General features: G+C 36.9%; 3 protein-coding genes across 3 annotated transcripts; 2 read left to right on the top strand and 1 right to left on the bottom strand.

Annotated features, from left to right (window-relative positions):
- The first annotated feature begins 18,013 nt into the window (after positions 1-18,013).
- Positions 18,014-19,115, top strand: LOC149666514 (uncharacterized). Its single transcript, XM_089841588.1, has 3 exons — positions 18,014-18,281; positions 18,348-18,511; positions 18,579-19,115. Exons 1-3 carry the CDS (start codon positions 18,071-18,073, stop codon positions 19,113-19,115), a joined length of 912 nt encoding a protein of 303 aa, XP_089697714.1. The 5' UTR covers positions 18,014-18,070.
- Positions 19,116-19,518: 403 nt separating this feature from the next.
- On the top strand, positions 19,519-20,100 carry LOC149666513 (uncharacterized). Its single transcript, XM_089841587.1, has 2 exons — positions 19,519-19,941; positions 20,005-20,100. The coding sequence occupies exons 1-2, from the start codon at positions 19,519-19,521 to the stop codon at positions 20,098-20,100; spliced, it is 519 nt and encodes a 172-aa protein (XP_089697713.1).
- On the bottom strand, positions 19,886-21,637 carry LOC149666512 (uncharacterized). The gene is made up of 2 exons (XM_089841504.1): positions 20,999-21,637; positions 19,886-20,923 (listed from the first exon to the last, which is right to left on the bottom strand). The coding sequence occupies exons 1-2, from the start codon at positions 21,389-21,391 to the stop codon at positions 20,444-20,446; spliced, it is 873 nt and encodes a 290-aa protein (XP_089697630.1). The 5' UTR covers positions 21,392-21,637; the 3' UTR covers positions 19,886-20,443.
- Between the last annotated feature and the right edge of the window lie 1,475 nt (positions 21,638-23,112).

The following is a 23,112-nucleotide window of genomic DNA, read 5'->3' as shown; positions in this document are numbered from 1 at the left end:
TTGTTAGATGATAGCATCCTCGACTCTCGAGTCCGAAATCTTCTTATTTTGGACGACCTTTTAACAGAGATATTAAATAATAAAAAAATAACCAACTTGTTCATTCGAGGTTCCCACCATAGAAATAAGGCAGTTATAGTTTTGATGCAGAATCTTTATTATCCTGGAAAGGAGATAAGAACTATAAACTTAAACTCGTGTTTTTTATTTTTGTTTGACAATCCACGTGACCGAACTTCAATCCTGAACCTCGCGAAACAGATATCTCCTTCAAACACTAAATACGTTGTTGACGCTTATCGGCAGGCCATCTCCCAGAAATTTGGCTATTTATTTAGACTTAAAACCCAATACATCAGACGATCGAAGACTGTGAACGGGTATTATACCTGGAGAGGAAGCAGATAAAAACCCGTATCTAATATGCATACCACCAAAAAATTGAACAGGAATATAAATTTCTTGAAATTTCTCAGTAGTTGTAACGTTAAACAGAGGAAGGCCATTTTGAAATTGGCAACGAAAGACGAGATTTTAAGCCTTACAGAAGTTTGTATAAATTTGCTGGGAGGAAACATTGAACTGACACTGTCCGAACGGAAGCGCTTGAAGAAGCATTCTAAAACTATTCGAGGCGTCTCAGGAAAAATCCCACTCACACAAAAAAAAGAAGCTCTTAGTTCCGGAACGGGACATTTGGGCGCCGACATTTAGACGCCGGTCATTTAGGCACCGCCACTTACCCCCCACAAACCACTAACATCTAATTTCGGGAAAAATAGTTATATTCAAGCTTATTATAATCTCTTCCTCCAAACAGCGCAGACGGGAGATGAAAGAAACGTGATAAGTCGGGAAGATTTTGCTAGAGGCTATACTCTGTTTTGCTATGATTTAACGGGTCATTCCTATTTTAGAGGCCGTTTTTCATAGTGGTAAAATTTTAAGTAGGATGGTAGTAAAAATAGTAGTATTCCCCCTACGAGGAAAAGCGGAACCTATGATGGAGAAAATAGTATGAATTGCTACATTGTGCCGACTAACCATAAATTGCCGCCTTTTCCAAAATAATGCTGACTAACCATAAATGTCGGCCTTTTCCAAAATATTGCTGACTAACCATAAATTGCCGCCTTTTCCAAATTATTTCTCACTAACCATAAATTGCCGCCTTTTCCAAAACATTGCTATATTACTGTCTTTTTCCGTGTAAAGAGGCGCATACTTAGCCTTTCGTGAATAAACAGGAAAAATGAAATGGTGTAATGCATTGACCTTTTAACAAGGCGTTTTAAGTGTTCTAATTGCGAGGCCAGTACAGAATGAACATGCAAAACGAAATGTTGGAATAATACATTGGCCTTTAACCTAATTTCGAGGCCAGTACAGATATGCCCTTACGTTCAAACGAGATTAGACCAGGTTAGGTTAGGTTTGGTTTAGGCGAGGCGGGTGAAATTCCATGTCGGGCCTCTCAAGTAGGCGTTGGTAGTGGCCTACTTGAGAGGCCATTAGAAAATAAACATGCAAAACGGAACCGTGTACAATTACACGCGCCTCTGAACTAAGCGTTTGTAGTGGCCTACTTGAGAGGCCAGTAGAGAATAAACACGCAAAATTAAGCTAGGGACAATACATGGGTCTCTTATCTATGTTTTTATCGTCGGCTACTTTGCCGTTCGTGAATAAATATTAAAAACGAAATGGAAGTATCACATTGGCCTTTAAACTAGGTGTCCTAAGTGGCCTAATTGCGAGGCCAGTACAGTTATGTCCTAACGTTCAAACTAGATAAGTTTAGGTTAGGTTAGGTTCAGTTCGGTTAGGTAACGTTAGGTTAGGATGGGTTAGGTTAGGATGGGTTAGGTTGGGTTAGGTTAGGTTAGGTTAGGTTAGGTTAGGTGTCGGGCCGCTCATCTTCGCGTCAGTAGTGGCCAACTTGAGAGGCCAGTAGAGAATAATCAAGCAAAATGGATCCATGGACTATTACACTGGCCGCTCAACTAGGCGTCAGTAGTGGCCTACTTGAGAGGCCAGTAGAGAATAAACATTCAAAATGGACCATGGACTATTACACTGGCCTCTCAATTAGGCGTCTGTAGTGGCCTACTTGAGAGGCCAGTAGAGAATAAACAAGCAAAATGGAACCATGGACTATTATACTGGCCTCTCAATTAGGCGTCAGTAGTGGCCTACTTGAGAGGCCAGTCTATCTATTTTGAGCGCATTTAGAGTTCAAATGGATTTTATTTTTTGGAAATACGCCAGAGAAGATTATATTAAATGCGGTTCTGGTGCTCGAAAACCTCTTAATGAAAAGCGATTATTATATTTCACAAAAACGTCTGTATCTACTGCTTGAATATTATGGCCTCCAAAACCGTTTTAATACCCCATACATTATACAAATTGAAAACTTTCTGCCTTTTCCAGAAGTTTTTGATTGGTCATACGACTGACTTTTAAATGCAGTTTCATACCGCGTTTAAGTCGATAATATGGCCGACTTTGTATGCAGTTTTACACTGCATGCGAGAACTACCCTCATTTAAACGGGTATAGTTCTGCATGTAAGAACTGCCCTAGCGACAGGGGATTTCGTTCCCTCAAGGCAGAACCTTGCTATAAATATAGCATTAATCACTAATAATAATCATAAATTATATATAGAGTAAAACCATATGAAAGCGTTTTAGTCAGAATTTAGTTATCCATAGTATTTTGTCCCTCATCGGTTTAGCTTTTCGGTTCTAGGAAAAATACTACTATTTTTACTACTATCCTACTAAAAAAAATCCCACTATCGAAGGCGGCCTTAAAAATAGGAAAGATCCAAATTCGAGAAACCTCTCCCAGAAACAGTAGCAGTTATTGTTTATGCCGAGTTTCAGTCCCTCATTGAAATTGACAAGAACAGAAACGTAACCGTTGAGTAATGGATACCCTCCAATTAGAGAAGATATTTGAAACTGATAAGTTTACCAAAGGACTGTTTCGTGGTGTTTTCTCGGCAAGTACTTTACCTAAGGTGAATTTTCCATCTCTCTTCGTTGTAAACACCGACTTTTCACAGGATGCTGGAGAACATTGGTGTATAATATATTTCTCAGCCTCAAAAAACACTGAATTTTTTGACTCCTTCGGGAATAGCCCCGAGGTGTTTAAGTTCGCTAATTTCATTGAAAAAAATAGTAAGACGGTCACGTTTAACTCAGTACAGTTACAAAGTTACACTTTCTTAACTTGCGGAGGTTTCTGTGTTTACTTCGCTATAAATAGATGTAGAGGGGTTAAAATGTATGACATCATTTCAAGATTCTCCAAAAATTAGGCAGTTAATGATTGTATTATTAAGGAATTCATGTTCAAAAAACATGCAATAAATTTTTAATTTTGTATTTGTCAATTTTATTATTATTCAGTTTTCAACCTTCATGTAACTTTTTCAAGTACTGAATGAAGTAATGTCCGTACGAGAGAGTACGAACTCCGTCACCCAGAATAAACTTCTTGTTGTCACACGGATTCAATGCTAGCTTGTTTTGAGTTGTCGTGTGCAAACTATGTTTCACACTAGTAATTATTTTCATAGTTATTTGGTAGTTTTTCTTCGTTTCACACAATTTAGGTAATCATCATGCGTCAACGTATTCTTAACAAGACGCCTACACACTCCTTTCTCGGTCTTTTTTTCTCCCTTGGCACTCAGAATGCTGTACATCTTGGGACGTAAGCCTACGAAGCTTTGGATAGGCACTCCATCCATCTCATCCTTCAGCTTACCCAAGACCTTCCGATTTTCATTGGAAAATAAGGGATGATCTTGATTATACACTGTTAAAAAATGGAACTGTTTGACACCTTTAGAGGTGTTTCCTAATGCATCCCCAGCAGCACCCCTATTGGTGTTTAAAAGCACCATTCGAGAGGATGTCAATACGCACCATTCAAAACGGTGCGAAATAATACTTTCTCTGAAGGTGCTTTTTATATCCTGTGAGGTGTTTTAATCACTTTGAATAGAGGTGTATATTAATACCAGAAAAAGTGTTAATAAACCCTTTAAAAAAAGGTCTTTTTGAGACAAATTTGGTGTTTTTAAATTCCATTGACGTTGGTGCTTTTTAATTCTTGTTACGTTTAAAACATCACCCTTAATAGAGGATTATAATTATACCAGAAAGGTGTCTATAGACTCTGTAAAAGGTGTTTTTTGAACTAAATTATTTAAAAACACATGTGTTACCATAGATTAGTCTTTCAAAATAGCTGCTCAAAATCTGCTGCTCAAATCCAGTGGATTAAGGGTAAACGTTTTTCTGCTGTAAGCCTTATTCAACCGTGTAAGAATTGATATGCGTGTGAGATGGTTACTTTAACCTTTACTGTATATCCTCAATAGTTCTATTGAAGGACCTGATTTACATCATTCAAATGTGTATTTAATTTTCGGCTCACTGTGAACCGTCAAGACCTCCTCAAAGACACACGAATTCAAGGAACCAATCCGAACAACGCTTTCCAAAATATTTAGAAGTAACGTTTAGTGAAACTAGGAAAGTTAAATTTCATGTTTACACTGTATATAAATGTAGTAAAGCTGAATTAAAAAGTAAACACCAAATTTGATATATTAATATAAAAGATCTTCTTGGAATATTGAAATGAAACAGAACTTTATAGCTACAAAACTACTTAAAGAATCGTAATGCCGAAACATACTTAACATATTTTCATTTAATATTCTACAATAAGAAAATGTTATGGTTTTGTAAGAGATAATTTTATCCTACTCGCTTTATATTAACTTTGATTTGCGTGTAGTGTTTCGACTCAGATGCAATCTTCATTACTCGTTCTATATCAACTTTCACTTGTGTCGTTCCGAAGAAAGAAAATTATCTTAAATATTTAAATAAATATAAATGATATTAATTTTTTTAATCGTCAGTATTTTACCTTAATTCTAGTTAAGTGGTTTTAAGAACGTTATTTTGAAAATGATTTTAAACATCGCTATTGTGGACGTTTGACTTCTAGCGTAAACCGTTTTCACAATTTTTGGAAATTTAGGGTATATAAGGCGATTGATTCACAAATGGTAGAAATAAGCGCTATTGCGTCAACCTTTGGTCGAAGCCCTGCCATTGGGAGGCTGGTCGTTTCTCGTAACTTAAGCCGTTCGCGCGTACATCTTAATCCCAACGATGATAATGGAGTAGAAGCCAATGTTTCAGTTTGGCGTGTATGTGGTATACACAGAAGACTATATGATGGTGTTGTCAGAAGACAATAAGTACAGATTAAGTTGTATGTGGTATATACCATTAGAAAAACAAGTTGGGAAAACCAAAATATTACCTCTCCGAGTCTAGAGGTCTACTATTACAAACTTATTTACCTAGATATGGAATTATTTCTCTTTTTTGAAGTAAAAATTTACGAAATATTGAAGCAGTATTCCAAGCATAGCGAATATACAGTAAAGCAGACGACATTTTACATCCAATAAGGATAAATCTTGGACATATGGAAATCAGTCAATGGGGAAAGAACAGCAAATAAAGTCTACGCTTCAGCTGTTTACCGTATATTCTGATAGCTACATTCACAACTGGTTTGCAGTGTAAACACTATCGTCTCGTCTCACCTCAACAATATTCTTAGTTTGCCAACATGAATGTTAACGTTAAATAACACCAAAGCTATATTGTAGCTAGACGCACTAATAGTCAATGCGCACCATAAAGAGAATATAATGTCTGTAGCTACTACCCGTTTACCATTAGCCCTTTTACTATTCTAATTGCCACCATGATCTTTTCTTCTATTATAAAATCTTAACCTGATTATTTAAAAGGGTATTTAACTTTCGGCTCACTCTGAACCGTTGATGTCTCTTCATTTCAGACACGAATATCAAAACCCAAAGTTTACTTCACCTCAGGCCTCAATTATTAACTCTATATTTCACTAAGCTTATTGCAAGTAGTACTAGATATACCCGCCGGAGTCTCAGTCTTAATTTTCTTCATGAACTCACTAAACCAAGGATTATTCTATATAAAGATGTAGTATAGCTTAAGTAATATATAAACAGCCATTTCAAACAACAATATTAAAAAAAATCTTTGGAAAATCAAAATGAAACAGAGCTTTAAAGCTACAAAAGTACTAAATGCATCATAATTACGAAAAATACTTCCACATATTCACTTTATATTATGGAAAAAGGGAATATTATGGTTCTGAATGATTTCTTAACACATCAACACAAGTGTTGACTATACAGTAAAAAATTTAACTAATTTGACGGAACTGAACCGAACTGCTCTAGCAGACGACCTTAGGGTTATTCATGTTTTCTTAACGAAATAATATTAGTGAGGCAGTTCAGTTGGCAACCAGAGTCGAGATGAGATAGTCAGTAATTTCTCCCTAGTATAAACTAATATTTAACTATTTATATTTATAAACCATGTTCTACTAATTTAAATAAAACATTATGTTTCTAAGAACGGCGTCGTTATTGAACATTGTCATAAGAGGATTCACAGATAAGCCTAACACGTGGTAGCAGAGCGTGGTTGACCTGTGATTACGACGCTAAGCCTAATCAAGATGGCGGATGAGCACAATTCAGTACACCAAGTGGTAAAGTTAAATTCATCTAATTATAGAACATGGAAATATGAAATAGAGTTATTACTACGGGAACGAGGACTCTGGGAGATAGTAACCAAATTGGAAAAAGCCCCCGAGCCGCCAGCAAGTCCAGAGAAGATACTTAGTTTTAAAACTAGAGAGTCAAGGGCCTTTGGAACAATAGCCTTAGCCATTTCCCCAGACACACGAAGTTTGTATCCGAGCCTGAGAGTATCACACGAATTATGGGATGCATTACAGAAGCGATATGAACCTACTTCCAGAGCAAGAGTAGGCAACTTACTGACTGAATTTTTTGCTATAAGGTACATGGATGGAGAACCATTACCCGACTTTCTTGCTCGTTTGAGCAACGTTCATTTACAACTGGCGGAAGCAGGATATAAAGTGGGAGATGCGGAATATGCAACGAAGATGATTGGCACGTTACCGGACTCGTATCAATCCGTAGTATCGGAGATTTATCGATATGATGATAGTAAATTTGTACCTGATGTCGTACAAGAGGAATTATTAATAGAATACGGAAGACAAGCGCAACGTGTTGCAGGTGCAGAACACTGTATCGAGTCGGCTGCTTACTCTTCGGGAGTATCAAGTTCACAACAGAAAAAGCAACAAGAGAAACCTCAGGTGTATACACCAAGGCACGAGGAACGTGGACGCGGACGAGGCCGAGGCGGCTTCCACGGTGCTTGCTATAGTTGCGGCCGACAAGGACATAGAAGCATAAACTGCAGGGGTCCGAAGAAGAGACAACCAAGTCGTCATAGAGCAGAAGCATTATTGGCATCGGCGTGTTATACTGCAACAATAGGAAATGAATGGGTTATTGATACCGCCTCCACTCATCACTTATGTAATCAGAGGGAATGGTTTCAGACATACAAGCAGCTAGACAGTGAAATACTGCTCGGAGAAGGGAAATCACAAGCACTAGGTGTTGGAAATATACCGATGAAAATTGCAAATCAGAAGTACAAATACGAGTTTACTCTCACGAACGTTCTTTATACCCCTAATATGGGAAGGAACCTCCTCTCAGCACGATTATTGGATGAGCGTGGATTTACGTTAGTTTTTGGAAAAGGAACCTGCCTAGTTTATCACCCAGATGGCAATATCATCTTTGAAGCAAAATTGAACAACAATTTTTATACCTTTGAAACTATATGTCTTAGAGAAGAGCCAAGCGCCGAAGTTTATGAAGCAAGCGAGAATAAGGAATCATTAACGTTGTGGCACCAGCGCCTCGGACACGTCAACATGAATGACCTCAAGTACATGTCGAGACATGAGATGCTGTTTGGCCTTGAGCACTTAAAGGGAGAGATGGAACCATGTGATTCATGCAAGCTTAGCAAAAGTACGGCTCAAGGCGGTAAGCCTATACAAGACATTTACAGCACGAAGGTATTACAACTAATCCATTCCGATGTTTGGGGACCTGCGCCGGTAGCATCCCTCGGTGGGTCGAAATATTATGTGACGTTCATTGACGACTTCAGCAGACATATATCAATATTCACTATTGCCAAGAAAGATGCTGTTCCCCATTGTTTTGAAATTTATAAAGCAAGAGTGGAGAATGAAACGGGAGAAAGAATTAAGACCATTCGTACGGATAATGGTACTGAATATTGCAATCAAGCATTTGAGAATTTCTGCACCAACGCCGGCATCAAGCATGAGACAAGCAACACGTATTCACCCCAAATGAATGGACTCGCGGAAAGGGTTAACCGAACCTTAGTAGATACTGCAAGAACTATGATGGAAGAAGCCAACCTACCGACTAATCTGTGGGCAGAATTAGTTAACACAGCCGCATACTTGAAGAATAGGATGAGGCACAGTAAGCTCGGCAATAAAGTACCCCTGGAACGCTGGACTGGGATGAAACCAAGCAGTCGTCACTTAAAGAAAATAGGCTGTCTCGCCTATGTGCACATTCCGAAGCAACGCCGTAAACATAAATTCCAAAATCGGGCAAGAAAAGGAGTCCTAGTAGGATATGCACTCAGAACCAAAGGCTACCGTATATGGTACCCTGAGCAAAGAATCATACAAGAAACGAAGCACGTTACGTTCGTTGAGGATCAATTTGGCTATGGACCTAAACAAGATACTAAACCCGACGTACATACGTTCTATGACAAGGTTGCAATCGCATCAGAAGCAGATCCCGAGCCTGAAGATCCTAAACCAACAATTACCCAAGGGATTGAAGTGGAGCGTCCTCCAGCAAAGGGAGAAGGAACGCCGGGAGAAAATGCTATATCTAGAAAATTACCGCCAGGCTGGAGGCAAATGATTCAATTCAGAAAATTAGGAAGATCGAAGGACGACTTTAATATATCCTATGTCCCACCGAATCAGAATAAGGGCTTAAGATCAAAGTTTGAAGTTAAAGACTATTTGAAGGCGAACAATTTAAAATATGACCTGACATTGTTTAATTTCTGCAAGAAAGAGGTACGTCAAGCAATGGAAATGGCCTGTGATCAAGAGCAAGACGAAGTGCAAAACGAAGACGAAGAGCTGCAGGTCCAGGAGGGAGAAGAAGCATTCCATGAAGCAGTAGAGACACATTGCACCGACGTTATCATCCCGAAAACATATGAAGAAGCTTTGACATCACCTGAGCGAAGCTATTGGCAATCAGCAATGGAAGCTGAGGTAGCAACGCTAAAGGAGAGAAAGGTCATGAAAAACGTTCCCAAGCCACAGGATAAGAAGATAATAGGGTGTCGCTGGATATATGACACTAAAACTGACCTACAAGGGAAAATCATTCGCTATAGAGCTCGTTTGGTGGCGCAGGGGTTTAACCAGAAACCGGGAATTGATTATGAAGAAGCATTTGCGCCGGTCGTAAACTTCACAATTATCAGACTGTTCATTGCTCTATTCGTCGTCACCCTTGGTTGGGTACACAGTCACCTTGATGTAAAAAACGCGTACTTGTATGGTCATTTGCCGGAGGAGGTCTATATGGCACAAATACCAGGATTTGAAATGGAAAATTCTTCCTCACATTGTTTACGGCTCTATAAGGCATTATACGGTCTACCTCAGAGAGGGAGAGTATGGTATAAAGAACTGGATAATACTTTCAAGGATCTCGGATTTCTGAAACTCCCAGGAACCAACTGCATTTATTATATCCCAATGAAAGCGTTTGTTTTGGTTTATGTTGATGACCTTGCAGTTATAACCAAGGATGATACCATTTTGGAAGAAGTTTATCACACGCTATCCAGGGTCTATAAGATAAAAAATCTCGGACCAATATCAAAATTCCTGGGAGTAGAGTTTATCGCAGATCAACAAGGAGGAATACAGCTTCACCAGCGCGGGTATATAAAGAAGATTATGGACACATTTCAAATCACCAGAGAAGAACCAGTTTCGCTACCATTGAACCCGGGTTTCAAGTTAGGCAGAAGTGATAGTCCAACAGACCCTAAAGATCAACAAGACATGAAGAAATACCCATACCAAGCATTGATAGGATCGCTGTTGTTTTTGGCCCTTCGGACCAGACCGGATATATTGCATGCAGTGATCACTCTGTCACAATTCAACTCCAACCCAGGAATAAACCATTGGATACACCTATACAAATTGGCCCAGTATGTTGATTCAACTAAAGACTATAGTCTTCATTACGTCAAGGAAGACCTATCCCGTTTAATTATGTATTCGGATTCGGATTGGGGAAGCAATTGGGACACCAGAAGATCCACATGCGGTTACGTTTGTTTTTGGGGATCCTGTCCATTTTCATGGCGTTCATTCCGGCAGAAGTCCGTTGCTCAATCCACGATGGAAGCCGAGTACGTTGCTCTGGCCGAGGCAACCAAGGAACTTATGTGGTTAAAAACGATTACCGACAGTATAGCCGGGCAATGTAAAATTGACTTTCCCATCCCGCTTGTGTTTTGCGATAACCAGTCAGCTATCTTCTATGCAAAGAACCCGGTTGAAAACCACCGCACGAAGCATATTGACATTAGATATCATTTCTTACGCGAAAAACTTGAAGAACAATTATTTGAATTGAAATATGTTTCTACTAAGTTAAATGTTGCGGATGTTTTTACGAAGCCCTTAGCTAAATCAAATTTTGAAAATTGTCGCGGGATGTTAAAGTTACATTAGCCACTATCATGATTGATTTCGTTCCTATAATTATGTGATAACAAATTATGTTAAATAGGGGGAGTTTGTTGACTATACAGTAAAAAATTTAACTAATTTGACGGAACTGAACCGAACTGCTCTAGCAGACGACCTTAGGGTTATTCATGTTTTCTTAACGAAATAATATTAGTGAGGCAGTTCAGTTGGCAACCAGAGTCGAGATGAGATAGTCAGTAATTTCTCCCTAGTATAAACTAATATTTAACTATTTATATTTATAAACCATGTTCTACTAATTTAAATAAAACATTATGTTTCTAAGAACGGCGTCGTTATTGAACATTGTCATAAGAGGATTCACAGATAAGCCTAACAACAAGGCTAACTGCTAACGCGACGCACTAGTGTAACAATGGACGGACACACACAGACAAAAACATAGACTGCTTTTTAACTCTTTCCGTATTAATTTTGAGTTGAGAAACAAGATTATCTTAAATATTCAAATAAATATAATTAATATTATTTATTTTCTTCGTTAGTTGTTCGCCTTATTGAGCGTTACATCGTTTTGATAAAGAACAATTAAACATTCTTGAGAGACTTGACTAATATTGGCGTTTGAAATGAAGCATACGCCGGTTGCTTCGCCTTATTCAAATAGGTAGTATATTACGGTGTCGAATCGCAGCTATGGATAAGGACAGCGCAATTGCGTGAACCTTTGTTGGAAGCCCCACCATTGGGAGGCCAGACGTATCTCGTTACCCTGGCCGATCGCCGCGTATGTCTTAACCATAAGAATGATGATGGAGTAGAAGCCAGGTGTCCATGTGGGATGGACAAAACAAAGACTAGAAGATGGTGGTGTTAGAAGCCAGTAAGTACAGACTGGTGTCCATGTGGGATGGACATAGAGCAGATGACGGTGGTGATTAGAAGCCAGGTGTACAGACTGGTGTCCATGTGGGATGGATAAAAACAAAGATCAGAAGATGGTGGTGTTAGAAGCCAGTAAGTTCAGACTGGTGTCCATGTGGGATGGACATAGAGTAGATGACGTTGGTGATTAGAAGCCAGTGTGTGCAGACCGGTGTCCATGAAGGATGGACAAAGACCATAAGAGGGTGGTGATTAGAAGCCAGTGTGTACAGACTGGTGTCCAGTTGGGATGGGCATAGACCAGAGGCTGTTGGTGTTAGACAGGCAATGGAGTAATAGCCTGTAAGTGTAATACAATTTTCGAAATTTCCGGAAATTGAGAACACGTTTGCTCCGATTTGAAAACTGCGAACGCGGTCCCCTATGGTGTATGTCAATAACAACAGACAGACACACACACACACAGACACGTCGAAATTAGAACGTCTCCGTGACATACGTCACTCGGAGAGGTAACAAGTGTGGCGATAGAGTAATGAAGTAGAATTTTTACCTCTCTCCGAGTGACTGGACGTGTCTGTGGGTCTGTCTGTCACCGCGTTCGCAGTTGGCAAATCGAAGCAAACGTGTTCGTAATTCCCGGAACGCGTTCGCAGTATACAGAAATTCGGAAAATGTTACTTCGTTGCTATATCCATCTTATTTAACGTCAATAATTAACTATCCGTTGCACCTTCATCTGCTGTCTAACAACCAATTGTTTCATCCAATGCTAACCGGTATTTAATGGTTTCTAACAACAACACCATGCACTAGTCTTTCGTGTACACCACACACGCCACACGTCCACACGTGAGACATGAGAAACGTCTTGCCTACTAATGGCAGAGCTTCCACCAAAGTTTCACGCAATTGCGCATTTCTTATCTCTTAGTGTGAATCAATCACCTTATATACCCAAAATTTACAAAAGTTCTGATATAGGTGTTTCCTAGAAGTATAACTTTATAGATAGCTATGTTTAAAATTATTTTAGGAATTAAATTTCTTAAACCTACCTAATTATAATTAACGTAAAATACTGACAATTAAAATAATTCATAGCACTTATATTTAATTAATTTTTTAAGATAAACTTCTTTCTTTGGAATGACACAAGTGAGAGTTTATATAGAACGAGTAATGAAGATTGCATCTGAATCGAGACACAACACGCATATCAAAGTTAATATAAAGCGAGTAGGATGATAAGATCTCTTCCAAAAGGATAAAATTTTCTTTTAGCAGAATATTAAATGGAAATATTTTAAATATTTTTCGGCATTACGATTCTTTTAGTAGTTGTGTAGCTATAAAGCTTTGTTTCATGTTAGACACACAGATACGTCCAGTGTAATACCTCTCCGTGACGTCATCGTCACTCGGAGAGATAAAAACCTGTGTCAAGGGGAAATTCAAGTGATAACTTTATGAATTACTCTAATTCCAAGACATTCCAGCATATTGAACTCTTCGAGAATTATTTTTCAATGATTGAAAAATCAAAATAAGTATAAATTCCTTCAAAGATTAGAATAAGCTAGTCCTAAGAAATGTTAAATAATTTAGATTTTTAAAATCTTTCGGTTATTTTTAGGATGCTTAACTATGCAGGTAGAATTAGTAGATTATTTCCCTCTAAGCTCATATCAATAACCTTTCACTTAAAAAGACACCATATCAGCTAAAAATGTGTAAAGTAAAGCCCAAACGTATTTATTCGCACCATTCGAACAGATTTATATTAAAAACACTAGTTCCGTTTAAAAAACAATTTAATAAGGGTCAATTCGCACCATTCGAACAGATTTATATTAAAAACACTATTTCCGTTTAAAAAACAATTTAATAAGGGTCAATTAACACCTAAAGGTGTGTCTACATACCAGTGAATCACCATTTCCTTACAAAATTCCTTAAAAGAGTCAACTAGCACCTTTTTACGGAGAAAACACCACCTCAGTTAAAAAACACTCCATAAAGAGTGTATAAACACCTCAAGGTATTTCCGAACACCCACGAAACACTTTTTTTTCTAACAGTGTATAGATTTTGGTTGGTGTGATATTCAAGCTCTAAAGCGTAGAGAAGAAGCTAGATTTGAGAGGAAGGAAACTAAGATTGTCCCAAAACTCCTTACTAGCTACATTATTGGAGATTCGTGGACCCGTTTGAACGTCACCCCCAGCATGATCATGCAACAAGAAATGACGATGAATATGAATGAAATGTTAGAGATTTGTTTAAAATCTAATCTTAAACAACACTAGAATGTTCAAACCCCATATTAAATTATATTCTCGAATCAACATGTTGAGAATAACAGCTTTGAATAACTTTTCTATCTTTCAGATTTTAGGGCTATGATTTTCATGTGGCCATTTTTAAAGATGGCGCCGATAATTTCGACTTCGAGATATCCATTTTTTGTTGTTTATTACGTTAATGAAAATCATCTATTCAAAAAAGGAATTTCAAAAAGATTTATATATTTGAAATATATTTAGCATTTCCAGCAGTCATTTTCGAAGATGGCGCCCAATCTATCAGTAGCACGTCTTCAATATTTAAGTATGATGCTTAAACGGTCTTCAACATAATTATTACCAATTGTCATAATTTTTGAACCATATACTATATCTATATGACATTGATGGGGGCCATTTTCCAACATGGCGGCCAAACTTTCTGATTAATGGCTTCAATATTTTACTATGAGGTTCACAAAGCTCTGTTGTAATACCTATCAATTTTCATAATTTTCCAACAACATGGTGAAATATGATGTACCTAGCATTAACGGTGGTCATTTTCCAATATGGCGGCCAAACTATTGAACACAGAGCTATAAAATTTTGCCATGATGTTCAAGTGGTTACAATAATAATGTGTACCAATTTTCATATTTTTTGTAGAAGAACGTGGAATACATTGTAGCTGGTATTCCCGGCGGCCATTTTCCAAGATGGCGGCGAAATCTCGCGCTCTACAGCAGGTGACTTTTAGTATATTTTTTGTTTGGTCAAAAACAACACATATACCAAATTTAATCTTTATGTTCAAATATTCTAGGTCAAACCCTAAAAGTCCTGGGCTATAACGGCAAGAAACAACTAGACCCCCTTGACGTGGAAGCTACTAGAAAATTAGCAAATGTACGAATACATGTAGAAAGGGTCATAGGCCAATTGAGACAAAATTATCAAATTATACATACAACCATCCCAACTGAATTTCTAAGACATGCCCCAAATGAAAATGTAGCAACTATTGACAAAATTGCCTTCGTTTGTTGCGCTTTAAATAATTTAACTCCCTCGGTCGTACCCATAAAAAAAACGTTTTTGACTCGTAGACTCTTTTGACTCGTAGACTCATTTATTTATTGAAAACCTTTGAACTCTGTTATTTTTAGCCATATCGTAGTATACGATAGGCTCTTAGTTTGACCCGAGCCGTAGTAGTAATAGTAGTAGTCGTGGCCGGAGTTTTCGCTTTCGTTATCGTCAGATTTTAGCTTAAAAGGAACTTTATATTACCACAACCCTCCCATAGGGGTAACTGGGCTCGGTTAGAGATTTAATTTTAATAAACATTTTTTCAGGTCAGACCCGGGAATCGAACCCGGATCCCTAGCGTAATAGACAAACACTCTAACCACTGAACCATAGAGACTTGATATTACTTATTTTTATCTCTAAAATGTCGGGGTGATGTGGGGTGGGGTACCTCTTAATCTGTGGGGTCGGATACTTTTGAATTTTTATCTGTGGGGTCGGATACTTATGAATTTGTATGTTTGGGGTTTTTATATTTATTTTCTTTTTATTTATGTGTTAATTAAATAGATAACGATTTTCCCCGTTTCCTACCGCGCTCCTCATGTGTTTCGTTCTCGTTCGGTAGCTATCGTCATCTATGTTATGTTTGACTGGAACGTTTTGGCGGTTAATTCAAATGTGGGTTTAGATAGAGCTAACATAGTGTTAAATGAGCGTTATGCGTTTGATCATTTTAGCATTGCTAAAGGTAATTCGAGGGGATAATCACTAAAATGCGTAATCACTATAACTAAACTTTCTCTTTCAAAAGTTTCTGGGCATAAGTCCTTGTTTGAAGTTTATAAGATGCGATAAGTGTGCATCGGCATAAGTCTATGTTGTAAACTCATCGAGGGGATTATCAATAAAAACTATCTGTTCTTCGATTCACCGGAATATTAGAATTACAGCATCAGTAAATTTATACGGTTATAATTTAATCACTGTTTAGAGTGGGGAATCGAGGGGCTACTAACTCTGATTTTATGCACGGTAAATCAATTAAGCATAGAAAAAGATAGCGCTATTCACTCATTAGGGTAAGGTATAGAGGGGTTATCCACTCATTAGGGGTAGGGTATAGAGGGGTTATCCACTCATTAGGGGTAGGGTATAGAGGGGTTATCCACTCATTAGGGGTAGGGTATAGAGGGGTTATCCACTCATTAGGGGTAGGGTATAGAGGGGCTATTCACTCGTACAATATGGCTACTATTACGAGCCCTTGGGCCGTCTTGTTTAAATAAATTTGAGCTACTACGCCAGATAGTTCAATTAAAATGACTAAAAATGTTATCACATTTTTGATTTTAAAATAGTATTCACATTTCTGATTTTAAAAGAGTAGTCACATTTTTGACTTTAAAATAGTAATCACATTTTTGACTTTAAAATAGTAATCACATTTTTGACTTTAAAATAGTGATCACATTTTTGACTTTAAAATAGTAATCACATTTTTGACTTTAAAATAGTAATCACATTTTTGATTTTAAAATAGTAATCACATTAGGAAATAAACAAGTTCTTTTCACAGAAATTAATATTTTCTTACATCTTCAATCTCTTTGTTTTCAAAACATTTTTCCCACGAGCACAACACTGTTTACATTGCCATTTTCTCTTGGGGATTGTCTTCATATTTAGGCAGTCTGTGTGAAACCACTTGATTGGGCAGGTTGGAGCTTCACAAAAAACCATTGTTCCAGATTCCGCCTGTTGACAATAACAAAAAAGCTCCTCACTTTCATCACTTAATGATGTGGCTCTACTAGATCGTTTTTTACTGCCTGGAGCTTGGACTGTTGTCATCGAGGAAGTGGATAAGCGATTTGTTTTCGTGTAGTTTCCATTATCACATGCGTTAAAGTTTCCTTTATCACTAGCGTTTAAGTTTCCTTTATCACTTGCGTTTAAGTTTCCTTTATCACTTGCGTTTAAGTTTCCTTTATCACTTGAGTTTAAGTTTCCTTTATCACTTGCGTTTAAGTTTCCTTTATCACTTGCGTTTAAGTTTCCTTTATCACTTGCGTTTAAGTTTCCTTTATCACTTGCGTTTAAGTTTCCTTTATCACTTGCGTTTAAGTTTCCTTTATCACTTGCGTTTAAGTTTCCATTTTTACTTGGAGATAGGATATTTTTAGGAACATTTACATTGACTACCAAGGATGATGCCTCGTTCTTTTTTACTACGATTTGTTTTCCTCCAGTCCTAGTTTTTCGTCGCTTTTCATTCTGTTTTAAGGATGGGTCATTCGTATAATATTTCCCAACCAACTGGGGGTAAAATTGCCATCTTAAAGAAAGCTTCTGCTTTTTTAATTTCCACATCCCAAAATTCCTTATCTGGATATATTCTTTCAATATTAAAGTCTACAGTCGTCCAGACATAAAAATCATTATACTCTCCGTTTGTTATAAAAATCTGTGTGTGCACTTGAGCATAATATGGGTGGTTTTGTTTGAGCTTCAAATTTCGACCCAGACAATATAGCGGGTTGTCCACTCCTTCCTTAACTGACTTATCTTTTATAGAAAAAGGGCACTTGACTTCTACAACACCCATACCGCAGCAACTGCAACTCACAAACCCATCAGGCGAAGCTCCTAGGTGGGGGTACAGCGTGTTTTGGCAGAGGCCCGCTTTTTTCATATTTTACATCAGAATGCGTCTTTCGCATTTCTTTTACGTAATCTTTAATCATGATTTCTTCATGCTCGGTACCCCAGGTTGTTGGCACGTACGGTAAAAGTTTGAGGCTGTTATCCTACCTGCTCGGAAGCTATTCCAGGTTTTACTTTGACTCTGTAATTTTGATCCTTTCCCAACTTTTTGAGCTTTTTCTAAAGTGAGCCCTATGTTTATAGGGCGACAATAGAAAGACATTTTGAATTTTGCTTTCGCGCCACAGTTAGCAGCGCCGCGTCTAGTTTTTAAATGGCAGTTTTCTCGGCCACCATCTTTGTGGAGTTTTAAGTTTTTTAACTGGGTTGTTTTAAGGCGGTTTGTTCATAAAATGGTTAGGACCTGTTCTTTAAAGAGCTGTAAAAGTATTAGTACCAAGGAAAAGTTAAGTTTTTTTAGTATACCCGGTATTATAACAAACCAAGATGAGGCAACGCGAGAATTATCCTCTAAACGTCGTAAACTTTGGTTGAAAAGGTTAAGCCTTGGCCCTGATGTCGTAACAAAAAATACTAGAGTTTGTTCTAAACATTTTTTCTCTGGTAAGTGATAAGAATTTAATTCAAATTGCTCCTGTTATTAAGTATATAATCAATGTTTTATTTAAGCAAAACCTTCTGCGCTTTTCGATAAAACTAACCCCGATTGGGTTCCAAGTAAGAGTCTAAACCCACTAAGTGTTTCAAGTGATGCTTTTCTTCAAAAGTCGGTCACAAGATATCAACGCAAAAAGAGACGTTCTGCACTAGGGTATATTACAAACAAGATACATGTATGTATTCATTTCCCTTTGTTTTTAATAAGCCTATCTCATAATTATTTGTATAAATCTTTATCAGAGCACAAACATTAAAAATAAATCTACTGCTTGTATTATGGAAACGGAAGAGAGTCAAGCTTCAAGTACTTTCCTTGGTCATGAAAGTGAGACAATTTTAATAAGTTTCGACGAGACAAACATAGAACTTTGTACAGCAGAAAATATAATAAATGAAGACGATATTTTCACTGATGAACTCTCTGCCATTATGGAACAAGAAGAAACACAACTCGTAGAAAATTCGCCAAAGATTGAGGATGACCAAAGTGCTCTTGTCTCTTCCAGCCCAGGGCCTTTAAAATTTTTTGTTGATGGTTGTATGCAAACTTCAATTAGGGTTTACGCTGATAAGGAGGTTCAAACTTATTCTGAATTTGATTTAATATCTGATTCAAAACCCAATGTAAAGGAAAGTGAAATACAAACATTTCTAGAAAAAGTTGATTGTGAAACGCAAACTTTATTTAGAGTGGTGGAACAGTTTGAATTAGAATATGTTGAGTATGAATTGGAAAAATCCCAAAAGTTGTTTGAGGGTCTAAATGAGAAATATTAACAAGCTAATGAGCAAATAAGAAATTACATATCCGAAAACCGAAAGTTGCTTGGTAAAATTGATGCTTTGCAGACAGAATTGGCAAATTCAAACTACAGTGAAACCTATTTTAAAGGCAATAACGACAAAATTAAATATTTTACGGGCCTAGAAAGTATGGGGGTGGTTTTGACAGTTTTAAAACGGATTCGTCCTTTTCTTTTTAATAATTCTAAGCTCGATCATTTTCAACAACTATTATTTACCCTAATGAAAATGAGACTAGCGGTAACAAACTTGGATTTGGCCTATAGGTTTAACATCTCAGACCGAACCGTTGGTCGACTTTTTCACAACACTTTAAACATTTTGTATAAACTTTTCCAAAAAAGTATTATATAAAGGATATCCCTCTCAGGCCACTATGCCGATGTGTTTCCAGGTGAATTTTGGGAAAATGGTGGCTACAATCATTGACTGTTTCGAAATCTTTACTGAAAAGCCATCAAATGTATTAAGTAAGGCAGAAACCTGGTCAAGCTATAAACACAGTAACACTGTAAAATATTTAATTGCAATTACACCCCAAGGGACGATACGTTTTGTGTCCAAAGGATGGGGAGGCCGCGTAAGCGATAAACACCTGACTGAAAATTGCGGATTTTTGAACAATCTCTTGCCTGGAGATGTAGTCTTAGCTGATAGGGGTTTTAATATTGCTGATTCTGTTACATTGTTCTATGCGTCAGTAAAATTACCGGCTTTCACAAAAGGAAAGGCACAGATAAATCCGGAAGAAATTGAAGATACCCGTAAAATAGCTAATGTTAGAATTCATGTTGAGAGGGTTAATGGTTTATTGCGCCAGAAGTATCAAATTCTACACACAAAAATACCAATTGAACTCTAGCATGAAGCTCCTGAAGATGAAACTATAGCTATAATTGATAAGATTGTTGTTTCCGCATGTGGATTAACAAATCTGACATCCCCGTTATTCCAATAGAGTAAAAATAATTCAAAATAAGAGTTTTTTTATTTGTTCATTAAAATTATCACAATTTTTATATGTTCATTAAAATTATCACAATTTTTATTTGTTCATTAAAATTATCACAATATTTATTTGTTCATTAAAATTATCACAATTTTTATTTGATCATTAAAATTATCACAATTTTTATTTGATCATTAAAATTATCACAATTTTTATTTGATCATTAAAATTATCACAAAACCTTTATTTGGATTAAGCGCAATTTGACAGTTTGACTAGGGTAAAATATTTTGAACTTTTTTAATGGTTTCTTATTAACCTTATTTAAAATTTTGTCAGTACGAATGATCTTTTAGCAGTCGGGGCAAAACCATTTTCTTTTAGGAATCTGCCTCATTTTTAGACATTTTATGTGGAACCATTTGATGTTACAGTTTTCTTGTTCACAAAAAATCATTTTCCCCTTTTCTCCCTCTTTACAGTAGCACCATTTTTCACCATCATTCACTAGATTTAAATCTTCATTACTTTCATTGCTGTTTTTATTTGGCGATTGAATTTTAGAGACCACAATGGAATCATTTGTATCTAGTGTACCGGCTTTTGAACTGCACGAAACTTTGGGTCGTTTGCTTTCAGAAGTTACTTCTCTTCTGAAATATTTGGCAATTAATTCTGGCAATAATGCTGTTCTAAAAAACTCATTAGCTCTAGAATTGGCTGTATCCCACAGGGCTTCATCTTTCTCTATTCGTTCAATGTGGTGGTCTACAGGTGTCCACACACAGAAATCTGCGTAGCTCCTCTCAGACAAGAACATCTGCGCTTGAACCTGGTAGTAATATTCATGTTCTTTTTTCAATTTAAGACCATCAGGTGTGCTTTCTAGACAAAACGTCTTGTTCACCTCCTTAACTGATTTGGTTCTCATTGAATAGGGACACTTTATTTCAATTACCCCTTTTCCACAGCATTGACATTCTACTAATCCATCTGGCGATGCCCCAAGGTGTGGATATTTAGGATTTAAAAAAAGGATTGACTCTTCGAACTTCAAATTCTGATGTTTTTCTTTCATTACAGTTAGATAAACCTTTTTCATTGTACGTTCATGATTTATTCCCCAGTCAGTAGCCTCAGAACTGAATGACTTTTTTCCGGGGTAACATATTGTTTCAATTAAAGAAACCGAGTGCATTGAGGGATCTGTTTGACAAGCTTTTCGTAAATTTGATGCAGTAATTCTGCCAGCTCTAAATCTATGCCAACTTTTAGATTTAGCTTGAGATTTTGTTTCCATCTGAACTCTTTTGGCTTGTTCTTCGGTGAATGATACTTCTACTACTTCTGAATGGATTAACAGTTCCGCAAATGATAATTTTGATAAATGCTCTTTATAAAGTTCCGTTAAAACTAATGGATATACTTCCTTGTTGATGTAGGTTGGAATACATTTTTCATGATACTTGGGAAGAACCCTAAAAATACCCGTACAACAATTTTAAGCTGTAATTCATCTGCATACGCGCTTTTTTATCGCTACCACGCTGTAAAAGGTATACATTAAGGCTACATTTTCTGCAGCTCGAAAAACGCGAAAATTTAACAGCAATTCCAGAACTGCAAATTGTCTGCCGTTTCTACATTTTCTGTTTATTATCTGTTAATTGTCTGTACTGGCAGAAATATGCAGTGCGATTCTGCAAACGCGATGCAAAAGTAGAAATAACAGCTGCTAGTTTAAAACTGTAATTTGACCACAGTTATAGACATGTTACAGATCTGCAAAAGTGATGGAAAAGTAGAAATCCAGCTACCAATTTAAAACTGCAATTTGACTATATTTATAGACATGTTACAGGTCTGCAAAACTTATGGAAAAGTAGATATTCAGCTGCCAATTTAAAACTGCAATTTGACCACATTTATAGACATAGTACAGGTCTACAAAAGTGATGGAAAAGCAGAAATCCAGCTGCCAATTTAAAACTGTAATTTGACCATTTTTATAGATATGTTACAGGTGTGCAAAAGTGATAGAAAAGTAGAAATAGCAGATGCTAGTTTAAAACTGTAATTTGACTACATGTATAGACATGTTACAAGTCTGAAAAATTGATGGAAAAGTAGAAATCCAGCTGCCTATTTAAAACTGTAACTATTCCACATTTATAGACATATTGCAGGTATTCAAAAGTTGAATTTCCTACTTTTGAATACCTGCAATATCTCTCTAAATGTAGTTAAATTACAGTTTTAAATTGGCAGCTGTATTTCTACTGTTCCATCACTTTTGCAGACCTGTAACATGTCTTTAAATGTAGTCAAATTGCAGTTTTAAATTAGCAGCTAGATTTCTACTTTTCAATCACTCTTTCAGACCTGTAACATGCCTATAAATGTGGCAAATTGCAGTTTTAAATTAGCAGCTGGATTTCTACTTTTCTATCACTTTTGCAGACCTGTAACATGTCTATAAAAATGGTCAAATTACAGTTCTAAATTAGCAGTTGCATTTCTACTTTTCCATCACTTTTGCAGACCTGTAACATGTCTATAAATGTGGTCAAATTGCAGTTTTAAATTAGCAGCTGTATTTCTACTTTTCTATCACTTTTGCAGACCTGTAACATATCTACAAAAACGGTCAAATTACAGTTTTAAACTAACAGCTGGTATTTCTACTTTTGCATAGCGTTTGCAGAATTGCCCTGCATATTTCTGCCAGGCTAGACAGTTAACAGTAAACAAACAGAAAATGTAGAAACGGCAGTCAATTTGCAGTTCTAGAATTGCTGTGAAATTTTCCCGTTTTTTGAGCAGCAGAAATGTAGCCTTAATGGATACAGCGTGGTAGCGATAAAAAGCGCGTATGCAGATGAATTACAGCTTAAAATTTTTGTACGGGAAGTCAACTTCGAGCGCTCCATAAATTTTTATCTGCTTCTGTTAGGCATTAATATTACTGCTTTTTATTTTCCTAAACTTTGAATAAAAAATTGGTTAGGCCAAAAAAGGCAT

The sequence above is a fragment of the Phalangium opilio genome, unplaced genomic scaffold (genome assembly GCF_054372755.1).
Source record: "Phalangium opilio isolate 3A_F unplaced genomic scaffold, DU_Popi_V2 ptg000060l_1, whole genome shotgun sequence".
NCBI lineage: Eukaryota > Metazoa > Arthropoda > Arachnida > Opiliones > Phalangiidae > Phalangium > Phalangium opilio.
The sequence above is the reverse complement of the archived record's forward strand: the minus strand, read 5'-3'. Positions and strand labels throughout refer to the sequence as shown.